This window comes from Echiichthys vipera (genome assembly GCF_963691815.1).
Source record: "Echiichthys vipera genome assembly, chromosome: 6".
NCBI lineage: Eukaryota > Metazoa > Chordata > Actinopteri > Perciformes > Trachinidae > Echiichthys > Echiichthys vipera.
The window spans coordinates 16,863,615-16,889,114 of record NC_139831.1 but is presented as its reverse complement, the minus strand read 5'-3'; the positions used below and the strand labels follow the sequence as shown (position 1 = coordinate 16,889,114).

General features: G+C 39.7%; 1 protein-coding gene across 1 annotated transcript in view; it reads right to left on the bottom strand.

Annotated features, from left to right (window-relative positions):
* spock1 (SPARC (osteonectin), cwcv and kazal like domains proteoglycan 1) overlaps window positions 1-6,903 on the bottom strand; it is a 103,777-nt gene extending 96,874 nt beyond the window's left edge. The window contains exons 1-2 of the mRNA XM_083914821.1: window positions 6,815-6,903; window positions 6,073-6,207 (exon numbers count right to left, since the gene is read on the bottom strand). Of these exons, the coding sequence (XP_083770947.1) occupies window positions 6,073-6,204 (132 nt within the window). The 5' untranslated portion in view covers window positions 6,205-6,207; window positions 6,815-6,903. The remainder of the gene's footprint in view (window positions 1-6,072; window positions 6,208-6,814) is intronic.
* Between the last annotated feature and the right edge of the window lie 18,597 nt (window positions 6,904-25,500).

The window sequence follows — 25,500 nt, the reverse complement described above, 5'->3', positions numbered from 1 at the left end:
TATGAAGAAATATGCAGCACACATCCAATGTCCGTCGCAAATAAGATTTAGTGCATTTCTGTGAACATGACAGCATGCAAGCAGCGTGGAAGACAGGATTTGATTTTGTAGGAAACAGGAGAAAAGGAAGGCAGGGAGAACAAGGACAAGGACAAGAAAAGCCTCTTTAAGGAGAAACAAACAATAGATTCAGAAGAGTGAAACTTTTCCCTCCTGAGGATAAAAGAGGGTCTGCTTGAACGGCAATGACAGCTTTTCTGTCACTGTTTGCGGAGAGAGAGAAGAGAGAGGGGAGGAGAGAAGAGGAGTTACAATGCAAGGTATTGGGGAAAAATTATGATTAAAATCTGTAAAAATCTGATTATAGACTGGGTAAACAGTCTATGAATCTGACCTTTCTGTACTTTCAGAACAACAGACAAACTTGTCTGATACCTAAAAAGCGTTTGTGTCAGTGTCCACATACTTACTCTCGCAAGATTTCAGATATTTGATCAGACTCATGACATCAGCAGCCCTGATGATCAGTCCTCTTTACACTCTTAACGTAGATCAAACTAATTATGTACAGACACTAAAGGGGCCTTCACATGATGGGCTGGGCTAAACGCAAGGTTGGGCGCAGAGACCCAGTAAATGGCTAATTCAACGTAAGTGTTAAAACAACCATTAGCTCGTAAACTACTTATTCACAGACCTGATGTGACTGCTTATAAACCTCCAAGTGTCACGTTGTCTTCTGAGATTGTAAAACGACTTTAATGTAACGTTAAATAGTTCGGGAACCTTGGACACACAATAAGTTTTTCCTCATGTCCAGCTTGATGTCACTCTCTGGTTTCCTAGGAAATGCAAATGTCACACTCAAAGCTTCTATCTCATTGGCTGAGCTTTTGAAAGGTCAGCCGCAACTGAACTTTGAGCACAGCAGCAGAGAGGCAAATCTGAGAGGTGTGCGCTGCTACCTTAGGCGCTGCCACTACATTGAGCGCTGCCACCGCATTGGGCTCTACCGCCTCCTCCATAGGAAACGAATTGAACAGCTGGCGCAAAGCGTTTTTACCGCGTAGCATGTGTAGGGGCCTTAATGCATACTGTACCTTTACCTCAATACAAAGTACCCAACACAATATATGCAGTATTAGCTGACAGACTTCACTACTGTATGAAAAGCAATTACACCAGGAGCTTTTAAAAAAATGCTATTCTCAACCTTTCAATAAACTCTCCAGTACTTCCAAATTATCAGTATTTCCTCTTTTCACCGCAGAGACCATAGAAGATTGAGGTCAGTGGTTTGGAAGCGTAAGGTGAACAAGGTGAAGTAATTAGGCACACAATCAAGAAATAGTGATGAAAACATAGTGAATAATTAGAATAACTATAATATCAGCTAAAATTTGGTATATTGCTGTAAGAACAGTCGAAGAAAAACCTCAGGTTCACTCAATTTATAAAAATACTGACTGTAAATCTCTCTGAGGAGAGCTAGAGAGAACAAATGCATTACAGCACCATGAAGAGAGTGTGGAAATCACCGTAGTTACACATTCACGCACCACAGTCTCAACCACAGAATGCTGGTGTTATAAGATTTATAGTAGTTAATAAGAGAGTTTGTTTTACTGCTGCCGCTTACAGCAGGAACCCCCGATATTCACTTGTGTCCTTACCAGAATACTCTGATGTGCCCAACAAGAAGAGGCAGCTGCAGGCTTATAACAAAGTTAACCTGCTTGAAACAGAAACACAGCCGAACCCAGCGCTGCATACAAATGTGTGTATATTCACTACAGATAAACTTTATTTGCATAAAACCCTGAGAATTTTAGTTGTGATAGCAACCTTTGGACAATGAAAGTACTGTTGTCATAATTTACAACAAGTGATTTAGCAAAAGAGCAACAAAGGCGGAGGAGAAAATTTGAGAATTATATGTAAATTGTCAAAAACATTTAGATCCTCTAACAAACTGAATAAAGCTGCAATGCATCCATTTGCAGTAGCAAACTGGAAATAAAGGCACTGCACGAGGAAAACAAGATAAGAGACTCTTCGACAAGTGACTCAAGAAAACTAATCAGACAATTACAAAACGGTAGCAGATGTGTGAGAATTAGACTAACTGAGCCTAAAGCAGACTAATTCAATCTAAAGCCAGTACACTGTCATTTATTCCACAAACCGGTCCTTTTCTTTCTACAAACCAGATGAAATCCACGTCTGCAATAAGTATACAAGCAAGTAACAAAGATATTCGCTTTGTTTTGATTGGAAAAACTGAAACTGACAAAATGTGATGGAAATGAGCACAGCATGTCCTCCCTCAGTAGAAGTGTACTAGAATAAAAACCGTCTCTGTCTGCATAACACGTATCTTCCAATAGTCCAGTTGTTAGGAATGTGCCTCAGCGAAAGAATACATCAAATTCTATTTTCCTTATGTTTCCAAGCTAGGCCACCTGAACTTTGACTGTTTAACTATTGCACCAGCTACCCTGCCAACAAATTGATGCTCATGCATTATGCAGGAGGGAGCAAGTGGCTCATCAGGGATGCAGAGTGAAACATGGCAGGCAGGGGAGAAAAGCAGAGAGGAGGAGTCATGGGTTAGGGCAGAGGGGGATAGATAGGGAGAGGGAGGGGGGAGGTAGAGAGGGCCATGGATGAGGAGGCACAGGGTCATTCACAGGTCCAGAGACAGAGGAAGAAAATGAGTGAAAGAGAGAAGAGTGGAAGAAAAATGTGGAGTGCATGACTCAATGAGAATTCAGAGGAGGGGGGTGAGATTGACTGGGACACGATAGATTGTTATAACCAATCCTGTGCTTTCATTACAAGGACGGTAAAGGATTTAAATATAGTGGCCAATTATGACATCAAATCAGCATAGTTAATGGAGCTCACTCGATACTTGAATTTAGAAAATTGGATAAAGAATTTCTGATTTTTCATACATATACAGGGTGTCCCAAAAAATGTAAACACACTTACACACGCAGCTGATAAGTAAATTTCATATATATATATATATATATATATATATATATATATATATATATTTATGGGGATACCTACTGTAAAAGACAAAGTCTACGCTATGAGCAACAGTCGCTGAATTGAGAGCAGCCATTGAACGTGAACGCACACAAATACCAAGGGAATTGTTTTGTGATGTGTTCGATTCCATTGCTTTGCATCGTCAGCAGTGTCTGGACCAGAACGCACTTCTTAACAATTATTAAAAGTGTGTATACATTTTTTTGGGACACCCATATTCAATTTTTCTTGCTGTTAATAACGTATCTCTATATTATGTACTGAAGGCAAACGTAAATACTATGCTAGCTCAGCGTATTCTGTGTCATTTCAAGTCATACACTTTTGTAAATGTGGTCGTCACACTGTGAGGTTTTGCTCACAAATATTCAGAATTTGAATGCAGTCTGTTTTTTGTCTTCACCACTGTCAATATGCCGACATGGACATGTCACTCAGTACAATTTAAGACCACGATCGACGACCAATGATTTCACCACAAATTTCTGACAATTTTCTGTTCTTTCTTAAAGAGACAGGCGCCAGAACAGAGTGTCTCGGACAGAGGGGTGAATACAGGTATATTCAGAGGGACAGTATGAGAAAAAAAATTAGCAAATTATGGGTTCTTTGAGATCAGGCTTTCCTCAATCATCAAATTCAAATGGTTGTTTGGAATTTTAAATGTACCCAAACACAGCCACGCATTCCTAATCCAATCTTGCTGTCTGATATATTAAAGGGTTTAGCACCAGAGATGGGAGGAGAGAAAAGGGTAGACAGAAGACAGTGGAGGAGGAAAAGATTAAACAAACAAAACCAAAGACAGCGATGTTGCAGGAGACTAATTGCCAATATGATCAGGCGAACAATACACACGGACACACACATAATCGCAGCAGCAGGTCGGTAGCGTTGTTTGAAATATTTAACATAAATGTCACAGCCTTTCCCCTTTATCCATTGCACCGCTTCTCCCCTCCTTTCCTTCCCTCTTCTCTGCTCCTGTCCTCCGCTGACAGTTTCCTGTTAATGAGTTTCACTTGCACAGGAGACCACAGAGAGAAATAAAGAGTGGGCAGCATGCTCTCTCTCTCTCTCTCTCTCTCTCTCTCTCTCTCTCTCTCTCTCTCTCTCTCTCTCTCTCTCACACACACACACTGCAGGTAGAAGAACCCCGGCTGAGTGTATACAGACATGACTAATATACGCTCTCTCATGGGCGATCCAGTACTGTATGGGAAAGGCCAGCTCTAATAAGGCCAAAGTTAGCCCGCTGTCTACTGAAATCTCTGGAGAACATGCAGCAAAGGACATGGTCATGTTGGGAGTCAAAATGGAAAGTCAGTGGTTACACTACTGTCACCATCAGCCTAACGACGAATGTGTTTGTCTAGCATTGTTGTTATTCTCCAGTTGAGGCCAGAGCTGGATCTTAGAGTAAGATTGTGGAAGTCAAAAGAATGAGCTTGTCCTTGTTGTCTATCCCAGGGGGTTTCCAAGTCTGGGACTGTGGACTGGATTGAGTGTAAACACAAGCAACGCCTTTAATTTCCCCAAAGTAGCTGTAAGGCTGTTAAAAGCACGTACCGTCTGGCAGCATTATATCCTCCTCCGTCTCTTTGTTGAAGCTGTATAATGTTTACACTGATTCAATATTTAAACCCAAAACTGCATGTTTTGCGTGTTTTAGTTCTTCTTTCACAATAATTAGGCCTGCATGTTGGTGCGCACTGCAGAGAATCATGCTGAGACTGTCAGCACCTTTGGTATGAAGCACCTGCTGTATTCACTAAGTGTCTCTTAAAGGGGAACTATGCCCATTTTCAAAATCCATACAGGTTATTACTATGGTCCAAAATAGTGAAGTTATTAAACGTGAACAACTCTCTCCCAAATCCAAATATTAGTATGATCATGTATGAAGTGTGTAACTGCTACAGAAAGAAAACACAAAACCAGTCTACCATTCACTGTCTATGGAGCAGCTCTGGACTTTAGACTTCATGACATCACAAGCTTGAGACTTCTCTGTTTGCTGGCTTTGAGAGAGAGAAGCTCATGTTCACAAATATTGACTGAACTTTCCTTGGCCATGAGAATAAATTATTGGAATTCTTAATTTAACTCCTGTTCCCCTTTAACGCCACTTCTCAGAGCATTTCATAGACACTTTAACCATAGCAACCAAGGTTTAAAAAACAATTCTCAGACAATCCTGGTAGTTTATTCAAGAGTGACACACAAATGTTTTTGCATCACTATGTGTCTATATTGACTCGACAACACTTTGAATCAGATGGCCTACAGTTAACTGAAGAGCTAACACGGCCCACTTCAACAAACAATATCATCCAGCCAGTTTAGACTGATGAAACAAGCCTCGATGATTCACGGTAATGGGTTTACATCCAAACTACACACAGGCCTCTACATATGGGTGCACTAGCTCCTGTGTAGACTGTAGACTCTCATGTGTACTGTATGTTATTTCTCTTAAAATACACAAAGGAAAGGTGAAAATACCACAGATAAACGATTACTGCAGAGGTTGTTCAGTATGTTATGAAATGCCACTGGACTAATAGCTGTTCAGCACCAACTCACTTTATGATTATGACTAAAATAGATGATCAATCATCGGTTATAACTGAAAATTCAATTGTGACATTCCTTAATGTCATCATTGCCATGTAAAAACAGTCATTCAGTTGGGGAAATCATTCAGTCAGTCCAATCATATATAGCTATAAAGGTATTTTACTATCATATGCAAGCAGTGTGATGTTATCTGTCCATGAGGCTGCTTCTCTTTCCACTAACCAGGACCTGAACCTGCTGAGTTTCTACAAGGTGGATTATGCCTACTGGCAAGTGCTCAAGTACTCAGGGTGTATCAAGGGCATAACACTCTCTCTCTCTCTCTCACTCTCTCTCTCTCTCACACACACACACACACACACACAAACACACAATCTTGCTAATTATGGTGCCCCTTTTGGCTATATGTTGTGTCTCTCAGTTCAAACTCACATCTCTGAATCTGTTCCAGGATCTGTCCTTGTACTGAGCCACGGTGCTTAGCCATTTGTCGTTATTATTACCGGAGGCCGCCGTTTCTCTGCTCAGCAGGAGAGCCACGACAGGTAGCAGAAAGAAGAACATCTTCTGAAAGCAAAGACAGAGATAGAAAATAAACAGAGAGGGAGAGAAGGGGAATAAGAGAGAAACAGAGGGACACAACACAGATAGATAGATAGATAGATAGATAGATAGATAGAGTCAGAGAGAGAACGATAGAGAGGAAGAGGAGGATGCAGCAAAGTGTTAGAAGAGTATGAAGTGAGACAGAACACTTTACAGAACACAGAACTCTCGTGTTGTGACGCAGGAAAGGGTCCGAATGTCACAACGGAACGTAAAAAAGCATCTGAAGCGACCGCTGTTTTTGGTGCTCATTAGATGAAATCGCTGACCCCTTCCTCTAATCGGATTATAAACACTGGAGAGTTGTCACCGCGGCAGATGGGGCACCTCGAAACGATTTGCCCGCGAGCTTCCCCTCCGCCGATTTAAAAAAAGCAATTAGCGGCGTCAACACTATTGCCGCCCCACGGAGCTTTGTCTCGCCTCTGTCTGCCTTCTCGTCCGTCCAGCGGCAATACAAAAAACAGCACTATGAAAGTCGACAACTACTCACTTTCATGTCCAGTTTATATTTCTTAGATTAACAAAAAAAAAAAAAAAAAACGACCAGCCTCGGCGCTTCACCTACCTGGGATAGTTCGTTGGTGTCCAATTTGTCCGATTCCAGGGGGAAAAATAAGTCCACTGCCCCGGGCACTCCGGTGGCACCCGACTGCTTGTAGGATTGACGGCAAAAGAAGGGAGCTGGCGGACTAGGAGCTTTCTCCTCCTCTTTGGTCACTAGACACCGCCTGCTCTCTCTCTCTCTCTCTCTCTCTCTCTCTCTCTCTCTCTCTCTCTCTCTCTCTCTCTCTCTCTCTCTCTCTCTCTCTCTCTCTCTCTCTCTCTCTAATACGCACTCACCGTGTCATTGATTTTCAGCAGGGGGATTGTTTTATGTTCACACCGGAGCGCGAACAGGATTTGGGAGCCTTGTCACAGCGCTGTTCTGGGCTGTAACAAACACACATTTCCTTTTAGTCACGCGCCTCTCATGTTCAAGCTCGTGTCCACCAAAATTACGACACAGCGTCTCCAGTTTAGGTTCCCACGGCGGACGGGTTCAGCACCATGGACAGAGGCAGCCAAGCCACATTAAACGCTCTTTTTTTCTTTTCTTCTTTCTTTTTTTAATGAAAACACAATTTATAAATGGGCCATATAACTAGGGCTCGTTTTTTGGATGAGTGGTGGGGGGTACAATATGTTTAAATATTTAATCTACAACTCCCTTCTTATGCTCTCTGTGTTTTCTTCGCTTTAGCAACACTCTTATCGCTCTTTTCTCCCCCCCCCCCCCTCTCTCTCTCTCTCTCTCTCTCTCTCTCTCTCTCTCACTCTCTCTCTCTCTCTCTCTCTCTCTCTCTCTCTCTCTCTCCCTCTCTTTGCATCTGGATGTGCGTTTCAGCGAGGAGATTGGGTCATGCTGTTCAATAAAGCTTTGGCGCTAGTGTTAGTGTCTGTGGTGGCTGTCTAGTGGCATCACTCTCCTTTATGTGTGCTTCAGTTCAAGCCTGCTTTATTGACTTGTTTTGGCACAGAGGAAGCCAGCAGTTTGGTACAGCTCCTTATCTCCCTCAGTTTCACATAAAATCCCATTCTAACTATTCTGGCTGACATCACAATTCTCTTTTGTACTGCTTGCACTTTTGGGAAGTATTACTCGTATTAATCTAGTTTGGAACAGTAGTCAAAAGAAAGCCTGTAGTTTTCCTTTTGCAATTCTGTATTCATCTCGACCTGCTAAGTTGCAAAACTCAGTGCCCTTTTTGCCAACACTGTATTATACTCATATATCTATATCATATCTATTTTAATGAGTCTGAATTGTTCTGTCACCCAAGGTTCAGTGTTGTTTGAGCACCGGGCTTTTTCCCTCCAGGGAAACTAAACCATAAAGGTTAAAGGCCTACTGCAATTTTTCTTTTAATTTCCTGTTCTTGGGCCAGAATCAGAGCTCATTAAAAATGAAACAGATTAAAAACAAAGAAGTTACACACTAGTTTGCAGTTGTGTTTCCTGCAGTGCAAAATTGTGGAGGTCTGGTTAAGTGACCTTCAAAACATATACTTGTGAAATACTGCTTTTGTTAAATGTTTGTACACACTGTGTTAAGTTCTGAGCATAAACTGGGTGGAGAATGCTCATCACACGAACATGCCTTGCTGATGTTTTGGAAACACAAAGCAGATTGTGAGGTTTAATGATACCACTAAACACTGCGGGTGGAGTTTTTATCCCTATAGCTGCTAAGATGAAAAACAACTATAACACATCAGTCTATTTTAACTTTCAACTAATATGATCATAATATAAAAGTAGTTGTTCTTAGAGTAGCAGCTTATTCAGAGTTAATCGATGCATGTGGAAATATTCATATATATGGACGAACTATTCATTAGATGCTGGACATTAACACTGTGTTTTACAGTCTGTTGTCATGTATCTTATTAATAATTAACACTTAGTTCCAAGTTTATTAGTTTATTGGCACAGTGGTGATATTTTTCTGTTCTGCTGTAGTTAATCTCTTCTATTCAGTCTTTTATGTGATGTGACAAGTTGAGATCAAGTGCTTCAAGGCTATTAAACAAAACATTTAGTGTATTTACTGTAGCCAAGACTGCATACATCTTAAAACCTGAAGCAGATTGTGATCCAAGAATGATATATTTATATTATTATAGTTGTGCTTTATTGAGTTGTGCTTATATTTACAACTGCATCTGATGGAGATGTTTTATTTTTGCATGCTTTAAGTATTGAATTTATCTGCACTTAAGGAAGGTCATGGCATGTGAGTAAAAGTCTGGCAGCTCATAACCCCGAATGGAGATTTAATTATTGCATTGAAGAGTTTGTTGTTATTGCCATACATCTTCATTGTTTGAACAAACTTAATTTGTGTCCTTGTAATATACAACACTGATATAAACATCCTAAAGCTACTGTATAGAAGTGAAGGTATGCATAATGCAGAATTTAAAAAAGACTCTTAAACATGTCTCTCACTGTGCCATCGTATACTGTGAAGTACTGTGTGAGTGGTGAAATTGGAAAGTCCAATAAGCAGCTTATGAGCTGAATAATTATGAGACACTTGATTTTGACATTTAGAGGCTCTTACAAGACATTTATATGCAGTATGTTATTAGTCATGTAGCCTGTGTTAAATGGCTACCCTGGGATTTACAGTAAATCTGGATATAGTTGGGGCACTTGGATATAAGATAAGCATTTGTCCGTCAACTGCTGCCAAGTGGCTTATTTTCAAATCTCCTTTCACATGTTTGACTTTTAGCTCCGGAGAGACTCTTCAATGTGGACAAACACCCATACACTGACTTCAAGGGTCTGGTGAGATGTAACAAGATAGCCTTGGGTCTTACTTAAAACACTGGTTGAGTTTTTTAAATCAATAGAATCAAACACCTGAAACACAAGGCTTCAAAGTATAATGTTTACAGTAAATGGATCTTAAATTCTGTTTTATCTAAAGTACTGAAAATACGGATGTACATATATTTTGAGGAAGAGCTATAAAAAAAGAGCTTGCAACCTGATATGGATCAAGACAACATTATTTCGCACAGTGATCTATTCACAGTGTAAGCTTTAAATTACAACCAATCGGTCAGTACCAAAGCCACCATTTCAAAACTCTTTATATAGTCTGCATTACCAACATGCATCTGGGCCAAACTGGTAATCTAACCACCAAAACATTTCATTGTATATACAGTATAAGTATGTATTGTTGTGGAAATGGATTCTTCAATAAAGATCAACAAAAAGCATCGGCTTTTTCTCCGTGGTTTATTTTGCCAAAGCATTTTCTTCTGCAGACAAAAATACGTTCACCCCTACATCCTCACAAGTTAGAGTCTAGCAGGAATGACACCGAGCCAAATCGTGCCCAGTCTTTTAGAGGAAGAGACAGGACGCGCTAAGCCTTGGTTGGGTGACGTCTTTAGACCAAACAAAAACATGCCTTTGACATTACAATTCTGAACATTCTGAACCTCTCTCATCACAAGGTCTCTAACACGGGGTACAGATGCACAAATGTGCCAATATATCATCATGAGTTAGTTATTTGCATTATCCATTAAGACGGTTAGACAGAGGAGACACTGAACTGCGTCTGACCTGACAAAACTATGATTATGAATTACAAATATCCAAAATTCCCACAACAGTATGTATATGTATATATATATAAACATACATACATACATATCACTCATACTGTCAATTACTGTGAGGGTTCCGGTCCTCCCTCTCTTCTGCATTTGGCCAAAATCTTGCATCAACATCACATCTTATGTTTTCTCTTTCAGCTGAAATTGCAATCAGTTGTTTTTGGTATGATTGGTATTTCATTTTGTAAGTATTCTGCCAAAATTTTTCTGTATATATCCATATGGTTACTGCAGAAATTCACACAATTTTGAATCTGTTTTGAAAACTGTGTGTTGGCATTTGAAAAATGTGCTGTAAATATGATTTGTTTTTCAGGTGGTGGAGTGTGAATGGGGAGAGAGTTGATGGATTTTGGAGAAAGTGGTAATTGGAAGCATTTTGTGTGAAAGCAATGAAAAATGATTCACAGTTTGGTCCACGAAGACTTTTGTTTCTCTTACTGTGTGAAGGGAGTTGACTTCAGGTCTGACTAATGTATGTTAGCGATAAAAAGATAAAAAAAATAAAAAAGTAATAGATTACATGGTTGTAATGTAAGATATCATGTGTTATATTGAGCATTGCTTGTTTCCTTTCAAATCAGCATACATACCTCAAAATTAGATGTAGAAAAACAGATGCCATTTATGTTTGTGTATCATTTTTAACCACTGTTTATTATCATTGTGTTGCTATAGCAGCTTAAGCTCACCACTCTCTTAGTTGAAAGGATCCAATGCAAGCCCACTTCACTCAGGTATTCTGGCGGGGGGAGGGGGGGATCTAGAAGATAAAGGACAAGAACAGCTGTAGAGGATCCAATTTGGAATAATAAAGATCAAAATACATGTGTCCCAGCGGTAAATTTACTCGTACACCCCCCACATTGCAAATGCAGACGATAAAAGGAAAAGGAGGGAGAAGGAAAACAAGAATGATGAAACGAGATTAAAATTTGTGTGTGTGTGTGTGCGCGCGTGTGTGTGTGTGTGTTGGAGACAAGAGAGAGAGAATGGAGATGGGGAAGTGTGCGGATGATGTTTGAAAGTAAGCAGTGGGGTGTGATAGACTGTTTCTTAATGAGCTATGTGTCTGTAACTGAACTTGTGCATGAGAACTTCAGTTTCACTTGAGCGACTCCAGAGAAAAACTCTGTCACTCTGCCTGAAAAATAGACCATGATCATAAAGCATATCAGCCTGCGAGATGATATCTGCCAGGGCTGTCCCACTGTGCAAGGTGCAAAATAGTAGCATTTCCATCACACAACAATTCACATTTTTGTTGTGTTCTCTTGGGGGCATTCGTAAATCCAATTTACATCTGACGTTCCACATAGGATGAAAGAGAAACTCATAGAGCATGAAACCCACCAGCAAATGGGATAGGGAGTATAAATGTCTCCGCATCCCGAAAGATGTTTTTATACGCTGGGTACGTATCTTAATCAGTTCCTCATCAAGGACTTCAGTGACAGTGAACAGGATATGTTGTTGACTTGCCCAATCTATAAACAGGACTAATCTAGCATCACAATAATAATGGGATGAGCATGTAAAAACATTAAGCACATCTGACTCTTTTAGAAACAACCCACCAATCAGCTTTGATGTTTTCCCCTGACATTCGGGCACTACGGTATTTATATGTCATCTTTTTCAAAGCAAAGGGATGGGAGCCTTTTTTGTCATTTCATTGATAACTGTGTGAAAAGCTGGTTTTGTCAGGGTTTGGAAAAGTTCTAAGTGATCACAGCATTTCTTTGTTGAGCTGAAAAAGGAGTTTTAGAAGGGACAAAATTAAGAAAAACAAAACTATAAGAGCATGCCCTAAATTCATTAAAAGGGGACGCAGTTATACTTTAAAAGTATGTCAGCTCGTTTAGATTTTCTCTCCACTGAGACATCATTGGCGGATGTGACACAGCAACAGCCAATTATAGATAAGAGCACAAATTGTTTTAAATGAAATGTAACTATTGTTAGAAGTTGACACAGTGACATTTCAATTCCAGATAACTGAGCTTTGTTTGGCCTTCAACTGCAGAAGTATATCCCATTTAGAGCATATATAGCATGGTGTCCAGGCAGCTGTGAAGGCCTGAGTCCGATAGTGAAGTCCAGGGATTTGTAATCATTAACTCGTCACTTGATGAAGCAGGTAAACACTTCCGGCAGAGGAGCTGTCCATGGTGCAGAAAGTAGCCACCCACTACATTGCAAAAGAAAAACAACACATCAGAAACTTTAAGACTTTTGTCTTAAATTTAGGAGAAAACACAGTGTTGGGAAATATTCCTCCAACTTCACCGCAGAAAAACATTTTGGTTAAACAAACACGTTTTAGATGAGCTGGAAGGTGGATTGTTGTTGGGTTTTTTTACCTTTAGACAGAGCCAAACTAACCGTTTCTCTGTGTTTCCAGTTACTATATGAGAGTGGGATCTTCTCATATAACTCTTTGCAAGAAAGCAAATAAGCATATTTCCCAAAATGTCAAATTATTCCTTTAAAATACATAAATTAGGATTCTGCAGCAGGTCTGTGAGGGTTCACGCAGGACTGCAGGCAGGGGAGTGCTTTCCATGGAGCTGCAGGTCCTTCAATCAAAAAATGATCGTTTGATTTTTATCCTAAAAGTAGGAGAAAGAACAGTGATGCAGGATATTCAAGCTATTTTGCTTTCAAACAAAGATCATTAGGTAAATGATGAACAATCATTAAGAACATTACTGAATAGCCTTGAAATATTGTAGACCTAGCACAGAACAAGACATTAAATCTACGATGGTACAGTAGATCATTGGGAACGTAATACAGAATATGGGCTTCCTGGAAAGATCTCCGGCCCAACATATTGAACAGAGTCTCTGACATTGGCCCGCATTCTGAAGATACAGGAAAGACACAGAATGAGAGAGATGAGAGAGAACAGCAAAAGAGAAAAGACAGTTAGCAGAAAGTAAAGGTGTTACAGTATGACATCATCTGTATCCGTATAGAGACGAGATGCAGACAGTGAGGCAGACAGTCAGGTTAAAGCCAAGGACAAAAAAGTTAATAGGTGAAGATTTATTTTACTTTTTTTTTTAAAGTTGTTTAATGGCATAGACCATGAATGCAGAAAAAACATTTAAGGGGATTTAACACCACTGTATTCTGTTGCTAGAGTTGTGTTCAGGGTCGAAAGACATTTTAAGAAAAGCAGAGGACACAGAAGAGGAGAAAACAGTGTAGTGTTATAAACTAGCAATGACACCGGGAGGTTATCGTCTTACAGCGGCCCGCTGTTCGAGAGGACACAACAGAAAGAGAGATGCACTGCAATGCAGCAGAGCACCAACAAGTGCTGTGCCTCCCTCCAGGGTAGCAGCGAAGAGGCAACATGCAAGGTCACCAAGGTTTCTTGACTCAGGCAGTTATGAGAGCCATTCACAGAAGAAACAACAGTACCCCGCGGAGGGTTGTTTGACATCATGTCCGAGCTATTATCTGCTCGCAGCCCCCTCTTCACCTTCTTCAAAAATAAACACTTTGAAAGATGTTTCCTCCCATCGAGCGTTTATTTCAGTTATATGCTTTTAGATTTTACTTCAGTAGATATACCACGTTTGTTCTCCTGAGTGGTTATGCTATTATTATCATCATTTCTCTGACCGCTTTGTGCTTCACTGACAATATAAGAACAAAAGGGGAGACTAAAAAAGGAAAAAAGGATCAAATCTGAACTAATTCCAAGCCCCAAACACAGCGACATCCTGGTTGATCCAATACGGTTGTGCCAAAAATTGCAGTTTGCCGGGTGTCCACTAAGAGTAGTTTTGACCAGTCATTGACCCCCATGTTAAACAGGCCGTTTTTCACAGCATCATTAAACCTGTTAAGGCCTGGTACAAAAAAAACATTCTAGTCTGTATGTTTTTGTTTTTGTTTATGTCTGAGGAGGGTGAATTTCTTGTGCCAGGCTAGTTGTTATTTTATTGGAGGTTAAAGTTTATGAAAATTTAGGGGTGCGGCCTCTTGAGTCACAGTAAGCCGCTGGCTCTGACTCTGAGGCATACATCAGTCAGATCTCCCTCCCCCCAATGTCACATTAATGCCCTTTTTTGGTAAGAGGAAATGAGGCGGAGTCAAAGTCTGACAAGATGGCAACTCCCGTAGGCGAGTATAATTGGATCAAGTTGAGAGAACGGACCTCGACGTAGAGGCTACGTCCATTTTTTATACAGTCTAGGAGTAATTCTGGGCTTAGATGAGAGGCATTCTCATCTTGGACTTTTTCATCATTTTCAACTGAACTACAGTGTGCTTTCTTTTGACTTGTCAAAAATATCAAAATATGAATACATACCAATACTGAATATTTGAAACAGTTTCAGTACTCATTTTCTGCAGTATTGATACACGGGTGCTCTTTTGGCTCTCTTCTCTCTGTCACTCCAGTTAAATTTGCCAATTTGCATGTTGTGTTATGTGTCAGCTCATTAAAGATGATGCTATGTCAAAATGTTTCCAAATTCCAGTAAAATAGGGTTAGCCAAATGGTTACGTTATATGAGACACTTGTATGAAGTCAAAAGCTAAACGAGACATATTCTGATGTTTCTACAAATATTTGGCAACTATTTATTTCACAATGTTGGTGGATACTTCCCTAGTGGTCTAGTGGCTTGTTATTTCTGAAAGAACAACAATCATGTTTAAGTTTTTCAAGTTTTATTTATTTCTGTGCCTGTCAGACCACCACAGAAGAGCACAGTTATGTTTTTTCTGCAAATCTCAAGAATACAGTTTATTTGGATTTGGTGTTGAGGGAAATCTGATGAATAAGTTATAGACTATACAGGTCAATGTTTCAAAGCAGTGAAAGTTTGAAGCAGTGTGAACTGTTTTCTGGTTTGAAGGATGGTCTGGTATAAAGGTGTGAACACAACTTCCATCATCACTGCTTCCCAGCTTGATAAGATACAGCAAAGTCTCGACCCACAGCGACAGAGAGGAAACCTTGTAACTGACTCATAGATTACCTGTATCAAGGTTTACTCAGTGGAAATTTGCAGCCTTGAGAGCTAATTACACTCCGGATCAGCAGAGAACAACTGTTAAGCCCACTGATCCCTTACATTTGATTATTTCTGAGCTTTGTTCATAGGTTAAACTGCTTCTGTGTGTAATCATATTGTGTATGTCATAACATGTTCAGTATGTGTTGCCTGCAAATCCTAGTACAGGCCAAAGCGTTGTTGTTGTGGATTTAGTAGACTTACTGCCACCAAAAACAGAAAAATAAAATTAAAAAAAAAACAACCAAGGAAAGGAAAGTAGGAAGGTGTACAATGTGTGACCAGAGTGCTTCTCCGGCCGTATATTTCTGTCAGAGCCAGACCAGAGAGTAAACGATCTTGAGCTGAACCCGATCTCCATTCTGTTTTTTATGTCCGAACCACTCCTAAGCCTAGTTAAAGTAAGCATACAACACTGAGTGCGCTGAACACAACCATAAGGTTCAACAATTTAATAAAATAACTTGAAGCAAAATGTCAAGCAGGTCAAACCAGAACATTATTTGTTAATATTGGTCCAAACCCAGCTTGAGCCGTCAGTCTCAGGTCAAGTAGCAACACTTTATTCTCCGCACATCATCCCCACAGAGCACTGGTTTAATATGATCAAATTAATGTTGGAAGAAAGCTCCCTCAACTCCTCCAAACTTGTGTCCTATTTGCAGATACTGTCAGTCTGAATGAGTCCCTTTCACTTATCAACAAAATCACTCACAACATTTGACACTGACAGGGTTTGACTGCCAATTAATAAGACTTTTCTCCGTTGCTGTCTATCAATCCATCTCCATATGTCTTCCCTTCATTTTCTGTTGTGCAGGTCAAAATAATCCCCAGGGAGCACTTGCCGCCTCATACCAAGAGAATCAATTTACAAGACGAAGTCTTGGCATGCCAAATCAAAAAATGCATTAATATTCCACTAAGAAGTTTTTAACATTCAACTGGCAGCATCTCAAAATCCAAGTACAGCCTGGCACACTGATCGTTTAAACAAGACGTAAGTTAAATAAAAGAATAATAAATTGGTATATATGTATCGACAAAAGTATCTGAAATAATTGGCTCTTGAACCATAAAAGAGGCCACAACTGTCAGTGTTTAAGTTATTTAGTAGAAAGAGCGGCTAGAGATTGATCCAAGTGTGAAACTGAAAATCTTGAGTATGTTTTATCAAATACAACATACCATAAAAATCCTACATAGAGAACAGTTACGCTTTTAAAGACTTCACTTAGTTCCCTTGAGGAGGGCTTTTGCACCAGATGAGACAGGAGCTTTTGCTGTTCATTTGTATTTTGCAGCAAGAGCCAAAGAAGAAAAACACTCAAACTCAGGATGAAGGGAATGTTTCATGTCGTTGATTCATGCCTGTGCCCTGCTGCATTTAGTTGAACCACAAAAAAAAGCTGGTCTTCTATGCTGCCTTTTATTGTAGACCATTCTTGCAAATCTCTATTTAAGTTTTTATGTGATACAGTACTGTTTCAGTGAAGAGAGAGCAATTGACAGAGGGGCTTGAAGAGTAACTCAGTTATTTGACATAGTGTGCGTTACAGGGATAGTTAAAGAGATATGTCAGGGGTCCAACATTTACATTTCCTGAATTAAAGACAACCTCTAGTCGTCCTCTTGTCCAGGGTACATACATGTATTAAAAACACCTATCAAAAGGGAGGGGTATCAGAGATGTGTTTAGTTATGGCAATAAAGATGATACAGCCAACACTGATGAAGCTGCTCTTGAGAGAAGTGGCTCCTCCTGTGGCCAGGTGCGGAACTTCACCTTACTGCTCCACCTATCCCTACGGATTACAGTACGCGGGGTAGCAGGGTCCGTCTGCCTTGCCCATAGCAACAACATAAACAAATGTTACATAGATGATGATGATGCAAGTATACTTGGGTACTAAATAGGGGACTTCTTCTGTCTCTCTGCCTGTTCCAGCAACACTGCACCTGTACATATAGCAAGAATCAAAGGAAGAAGGGTGCTTATTTTCCAAGTATTCACTATTCTACAGGCCATAGGTCTTTGTACCCAGCCAGACTTGCCTAAGTAGGCAAACTGCATATTAAACACAAAGCATTGCAGGCTAGACGATGTCATGCTACAATGACTTCTATCACAGGCAGCTCAGCTTTTACAATTTATTTTACACAAATACCATCATATACCATATACACAGGTGAAATAGGATGGTATGAACGTAAAAAATATATACCACCCAAGCCTAGAGAATCATGTATTTCAAATTCAGATAAATGACAATGACGATACTCTGCAGGTCCTATTTTGCCTCTTTCCGACTTTCTGTTTCCTACGCTGGCCTAATCGAGTGGTATTGGTACATTCCCTCACTTTTCCTCCACAACTGTTCCCTCACTCACTTGAGTTTTTATCCCATTTCCCACTCGGCCTCTCAAGGTTGTTCTCAATTCTTTCAAGAGTCTGGTCATCCAGCCTGTCATCTTTCTCTTTTTTTTCTTGCTCGTACAACACAAAACACAACACAAACGGCAATCTTCCTCTCTCATCTCTCCCTCCACTTCCCCTTCAGCTTTAAAATGCCGAAGTACATCCCAAGTTGATTCCCTGTTCTTTTTTCGTCCTCTGACTTTATATTACTCTTACTGACCGGTCTCTGAATCGCTCCCCTTCAACTCTCTGTGGACTTTGCATCATGGCTCAGGATAAGTCTAAGAGCACCTCTCTTATCTGTTTCTCTGGGAGAGACCCAAATTGTTTTGGACTGGCACAGCATGGCTGCCTGTGCCAGAGGTCCTTTTGTTGGGCAATGATTCAGAAAGCTGTAGTTGAAAACATTCACGCACTGAGAGGCACACAGAAGAAGGATACAGCACAGAGAGACAACACAGACTGGTAACTGTCCTTTTGAGCTCCCCAAAGGGTCTATAGAGGTTTATGGATTAATGCAACGGTCTACGATTGACCCTTAAATGTGACAACAACAATTTACTTACTGGCTTATATCTCTTACAATACAGGTTATATGTATTAAAATGATTTTTTTTACAAGTATAACACATTTCAAATTCATTCTACCACCCACTGTTACTGTGAAAATCAGTCAAGTTTCAGATTTGCAGAACACAATGGCCACACTGCAGCCTGACTAGCAAAATCAAAATGTCTCACCAAAAACCAGAGGCTAAAAAATGAAAGCAGCAGAGAGGCAATGGACAATTTTATGGCCAAAGAAAGTGTGAAGAAGCACCAGGTATGACAAGGCTAATGGCTAAGAGATTATTGAAAAATTGTCTGTTTTGGTATTAAAGCTAATTGTGGGAGGATGGGTGGCAATGGTCGTGGTCATGGTTCTGGAGTGGTTGTGTATGAGGGGCCCAATTTGGGCGCTTGCCTGATGTGTAAAAGTATAGGAGACCAAAAAGCTCAATACATCGAAAGAAGATGAGAGAAGAGGCAACTGACCAGGTGAGAAGTGGAGTCTGGAAAGATCTGTTATGCACTTTGACGATCCTGTGTGTTGGCTAGATTTAGAGGCAGTGATAAACTCTACCTGGGGCACTGACTTAGATCTTCTATATTCTCTTGAGAAATAACTTTCAACACACATCTAAACACACGCAGGGTGTGAAATCTAATCCCCACCTTATGTTACCACGGCAGCCACCTGTGAAGATGCCTTCCTCCTGCACTCATCTCCTTCTGCAGAACAACAAATGAATGAGAAAATGAAACACAGCCAGGGGTGCCAGGTTGGCAGCTTATCAGCATTTACTGTCGTAACTTCAAAACATCACGTAAGTCTGAAAAAACACAAGGTAGTGGAGAATGATATGATCATAAAGCAACTGTTAGAACACGGATAAACATGTGAGGCAGTTGTATGATTAGAAAACAGTGTACTATCTATACAGCTGTTCTAACACGGCAGTGGTGCGAAGTAACAAAGTGCAATTACTCCAGTTCAATTCATACTGCTTTATTTGGATGCAACCAAATCACTCCTGTTCAAGCCTTTACACTGGCTCCTGGTATGTTTTAGAATAGATTTTACCTGAAAACTTTAAACTTCCTTTATTTCCTTTAAAAAATATTTTTCCTATCCTTACCTTTTCCTACAATCTGCAGGTTTTTATACATCAAAATGCTTTTTTTGTCTGTTTTCTTTTAAAACTTCTTGATTCGACTGTTTTATTTTTAAGCACTTTGTAAAGTGAATTTTGAAAAATGCCCTATAATTAAAGATAACAATTATCTTCACAACATTTCAGACATAAATATTGCAATTTTGCAAAAATTAGGGGGAAAAAGTGCTGTGAAGTGTTGTTATTTTTGACTTCTTTCTGACCCCATTAATCATCTAGACTTGTCTTGTGACCATTTGGAGGGAGACCAACTCTCTGTATATAAAGCAACTAAAGCTCCATCTCAACTAGCTTCTATACTAAAATTCTACTTGCACATTGATGCATCAGTATTAATCAAAAGGTATTGGTACTGTCACTTAAGTAAAGCATCTGCATGGGCTTTTCCACTGCTGATTTAACACTTGACTTATCTCCACTTTATTGTGGAGTAGACTATCACTAACCCTTCTGCAGAGAGATAGAGAAATCTGCCACAACAGGTTAAACTGAAGTCCCGGCAGGGCTGTATTTGAGAACGCAAATGTCCGAATCAGTCTGACCAGCCATCAAACACTGTTCGGTGTTCATATGTGAAAACGCCTAAATCAACAAATGACTACAAACCTCAGTGGTTACAGCTCAAGTCGAAGGTACGTGCGGTATATAACCCTTTTAGATGGAGATGTTATCAAATAATATAATGGTGGATTTACGGATAAAACTGGAGTAAAGCAAACCTACAGTTTGAATAAGAGCAACATTAGAGCATCATTCATTGGGATACGAAAGGTTGCTGGAGAAATGAAAGGAAGGTCAACAGCCTCAATCACCGGTCTATGGCTTTGGATATAAGCCACTGCATTCTACATCGGAGTTGTTTCTGTAGCTCAAATAAAATAATGATTCTACCCTTAAAGGTAGTGGCAATAAGATTGTGCAATAAAAAGCATGTAGCATGAAGGACAAAAAAAGCAGACAGGAAGACAGAAAGGTTGCTGCTGTTCTAACAAGGATGCAAGTGGACTATCAGGGGACAGTGCTGCAGAAAGTTCTTGACAAGAAGTTTGTTTGCTCAAATTCACCAAGCAACTGGAGCAAATCTGGACTACAATGGTAAATTAAATTACAGTTGAGCAATGTGTTTTTTAGGCTTGTCAACAGTTTCAGATGTAGAAAAAAATAGAGGCTCCTGAGATAGTCAAGGACACATATGAATACACAGAGAGCCATATAAAGCGTATCTATTTGGTTGGCATTGAACAAGTCAGCACAAATAGATTTGTATAGAGGTCGAACTCTCTTGAAATACAATGCAATATGCTCTCCATAGTCCATTCTGTATCTTTGATGTGCTAGACTGAGCACAAAGCCGAGACATTGAATCTTAAGGTATGTGACAATAACGTCTTCATCACAAATTCAAGGCGCCACTCAGTAAGTAACTGATATACAAATAGTATTTTTAAGGGTGGAGTATTCCAATAGAAATACAATATTATTTCTATGAGTATTCCTTTAAGGCCTTTCTCTGTATTGTGTGTATGTGTGTGTGTGTCAGGTCAAATATCACACACTGGATTTTGTTCAAGTCATATCAAGTGAGAATGACAAAGCAGGAAAAAGACCAAAAAGACTATAAGAGCCTAACAACCAATTCTGACCCCCCAATACAAATCCAGTCCTCTGGGCTTCTAGGTTTCCAGTGAGTGCTGTGAACATGGCAGAATCACAGTAATTAATTTAACATAATTGGAATGAGCAAAAATTAAATATATACTGTACAATATGTGAGAATTACTGTTAAAAATACACAAATGGTAGGTATTAAAGGTATTAAAACTAGATTGCCAGAAGACAAAAGATAAGATTATAATATTGGATCCATCTTAGTTGATATTGTACATTAGTGGTGCAAATTGCTAAACAAACGAGCTGCAACTTGACATGTAGAGATGATTATCCAGTTTTGCTAAGAACATTGTCACTTGCTCAATTACCCAGAATTCCTCTTTTAGAAATTGTTGCTAGACTCCTAAGACCAAAACAGACTTTGAAAATTGGAGATATTATGTCGGCTATGTGTGCTGATTATATTACCTGGCAAAGACATTTCAACAAAATACTGCACGGCAGACACTTTGACATGTCATAATAGCCAAAGCACTCAGGGGAGGACCTGGTATTGTTCATGTTGGCTCACTGGAAAAGCTTAATGGAGTTGAACCACTATTAATCTTGTCAATTTCACTGGCTTTTCCTACTATGACATGTCAAACTGTGTGAAAAAGGTCAACTGTGAGAGCTTTTGGAAAGAAGTATTCAAGCAGCGGTTGCCCTGGTAACCCTTGGTAGAAGATAAAAAGTAAGAACTGGTCGTTTCGATGGATTTCAGACTGGTGTTGTTCAGAGAACAGAGAAATATAAATGTCTCATTAATTCTTGCGGGACTTTGTGAACTGTGGGTGTTCAATGTGTCCCAAAGTGTTTCTGACAGGCCTGATGATTTTTATTGCAAAACTGTAAATCTATTCAGACTATCAAGATATCAGTATCCCTTGCTTTGTATTTCTCCATGAAAAAAAACCCACACAGCAATTCCAGTAAAAGCCATCAAACCAAAAGTCTGATTAACTGTGAGCTAGTAAGTGCACGCTAAAAGCTACAGCATCCAGGGTTGCCATACTGGGCTGGTGTGAGCCCAGTTGGGCCGCTCTTGAAGATGATGGGCTGATCTGGCAACACTGGCTGCGTTATATTATACCAGAAAATTCCCATTTTTCCACTGGACCGTTAACAAGAGACATATTATCGGTCGTTTACTGCCCTGTCTACAAACGAAACTCGCCTATTTTCAGCAGAACAAGGACACGTTAATGAACTTCAACGCTAACAATAGCTAACTGCCAGTAAGAAGTTCTGGACACCACCGTAGATAACTACAGTAAGCTAACGTTAGCTAGAAACAGCGAGTCGTAAGGAAAAGAAGGGTCTTGGCCGGACTTTGTTTATTTCAGACTTATACTTACGTTATTTTAGAAGAAGAGGTGTGGCTTTGTTGACGTTCAGTGACACATTTTTCTGCTATCTGTGCTAAACGTAAGCGGACGTTACTGTTTCCCAGGCAACATCCTGTCGATAGACACTAGTGTGACTGGGGAGGACATTTTTCACCCATGCACTCGGAATAGGACATTTCCATAGGACATGAAGTTCAGCACATGGACACATTTATAACTTCGAAGTAAACCTGCAAACAGTAAGTCGTTTTTCATTTGCATCATGTTGACGTTACTTGTGGTGTGTTTATGTTGTGTGGTGTTTATACTGTGCATTAAATAAACTTGTGACCCTTCAAGACTTGTGCCACTGCAGCTTCAGGGGTTACAGAGCCTGTTATGGTTGGCCTCTGTCAAACTATGGCACTGTGGTGTTATCTAGCTGTGTGGTGTAATGCATAATGAGGAACCTAAATATACCCATGGTAAAGTGTGCTACAAAATCCTACTTGGCAGCAGCCTATATTAGGCCCAAGTACTTGCAACCCTGTGTGTACCAGTAGCAACTAATCCAGGACCAGAACTAAACCATGTTCACTTCAATGCAATTTCATTTATAGTGCCAAATCATAATAAAATGATCTCAAAACACTTTACATATAGAGTAGGTCTAGACCACACACTATGACTTGTGATTTGAGGCCCAAAAATTCCTGCAGCAAGTCAATAGTAATAATATATATATATACAGTATGTATCCAGCAATCTTGTGCACACAGTGTTCAACACTTAGATTAACATAGGCTGAGTAATTGCAAAAGAAAGTAATGTGTGGTTCTATTATAATTTCATGTAATTTGGCTAAACTATTATCATGTACTGTAGTGTTTTGTCATGTTGGACTTTAAGGGGCACGTTCTCTCTGTGTTTTGGGGACAGTTCTGGCAGTAAATGTGACTGCTTGCTTTTGTTTGACTGTACCTCTAAGTGGCAACATGCCGTATCAGAACATTATTGTAGTCAATCCAGATGTGTGAGTAAACCTGACATAACAGCCAGTTGCTGTGCAGCCACTTACTGCACATGCTATTTGAGCTGTGTTGCCCTACATGGTCCTTCATTGTTCAAGGTTCTTCCATCCATCTCTTCACTCCCCTTTCTTTGTCCTTAACACAGCCTCACTGTATTTTGTTCAACTTCAATCATTTTGTGTGTGTGTGTGTGTGTCTGTCTGTGTGTGTGTGTGTGTGTGTCTGTCTGTGGGTCTGTGTGTCTGTGTGTGTGTGTGTGTGTGTGTGTTAAAATTACATGGGTTTAAGATGAAGTTAGTCAACTGAAAAATTACCATCATTATTTAACAATTGGTATTGTTTTTGTTATTACTTTTTACACTGTCCAGTTGCAGTGATTATCAATAACGTTGGCAGAGAAAACTGTGCATGTTCAGAACAGCATCTGCATCTAAATACACTTGCATGAGATGTTCCATGGACATTTTTCTTTCAAGTAGGTGTAATAACTCACGTGAAAGGTATTATAGATATAATGATGCATTGACTTTCAGTGGAATCTTGTTATGATGATATGATCCTATCAAGTTATCATTTTACTAATGACTTAGTGAGGCATATGTTGTATGAAATGTGTTAAGTTTTCTGTGCATTTATAGATAACAGTAGAACACATTTTAAATGAACAATGAGTATTTTAGATGTAATCATGCTCAGATTTGCCATTTTGCTCTGGGTTGATTGTAATGTGGTTTAATGTAGATTATTGTAAATTGGCATGCCTTCCTTTATAGGTCAGTAGGTTACTTTTGCATATTCTCCTGTGCTACTAAGCATCCAGAAGAAGTAAATGAAGAATAGCAAAGTTGCCAGAAAGTGAGATAGCTGAACTGGGCATGATGGATATAAAAGTTGTTGACAGCAAATAAATGGGTGAGATGGAGCGAAAATAAGTGAGTGTAAAAGATAAGATGGGGAAGGTTTGGCCCCCAGCATCATCTCTGCCCTGAGGGATCCTGCATCCCTATGCGAACACACGCTGAAGTAGAGGTAAAAAGGAGGGAAAACGTTTTAGCGAGCACAATGGACTTTGCTGGTAATTTTCAACCAACTTGAGTCAAAGATTACCACAAAGCAATAAAAAAAGAACAAGAACAGACATGTGAAAGACATGCTTTAAGCTCAGCTTAGGAAAGTAATTTTGGAACAATATTTGAAAAAAAGTAGTACATTGGAGTATTTGACACAAACAGGGTCGACGTTTGAAATCAGTGTTATGCTTTTGACACAGTCGAAGATTTAAAAATAAATCTAGTTTTTCTTTACACACACTCATACACACCCTTAGCTACCACAGCCAAGCTCTCTTTGCATTACACAAATGGCAAATATCCTTTACCAACATGTTGTTTACTTTCTGAGCTTTGCTTTGACGCTGGTAGCACTTCATACGTTTCGTTGATATGACTGGTTGATTTGGCCCGTATGTAATCCAATCAGCCACCAGTATTTTTGCCCTTTCCCAGACGATCTCCAAACGAGAGTTCCAAGATGGATTTGCTGAGTAAATGCGTATCAGTTCATATGGCGGAGGCAGGTTAGTTCCCTCCATCATTTTGTATTAAATTATGAACACCAGGATTCATATAAATGCTTTGTTATCAGAGGGATTAGAAAAGACTTGTAAAGGCAAAATACCAGTATGTGTGTGTATGTGTGTTAGTGTTAGACCCATTAATCGGTCTGCCAATTATTAAGCACTAATAATGATTTGTTTGGTAATATGAGTCAAGGCCTAAGAAAAAAATTGTTTGGTTCTGGTGCCCGGCCAAATTATCTTATTAGCTTGGGAAAGAAATATTAAAAATGTATTAAAATCCACAAATAAAAATTTTGAGGTGAACTAGAA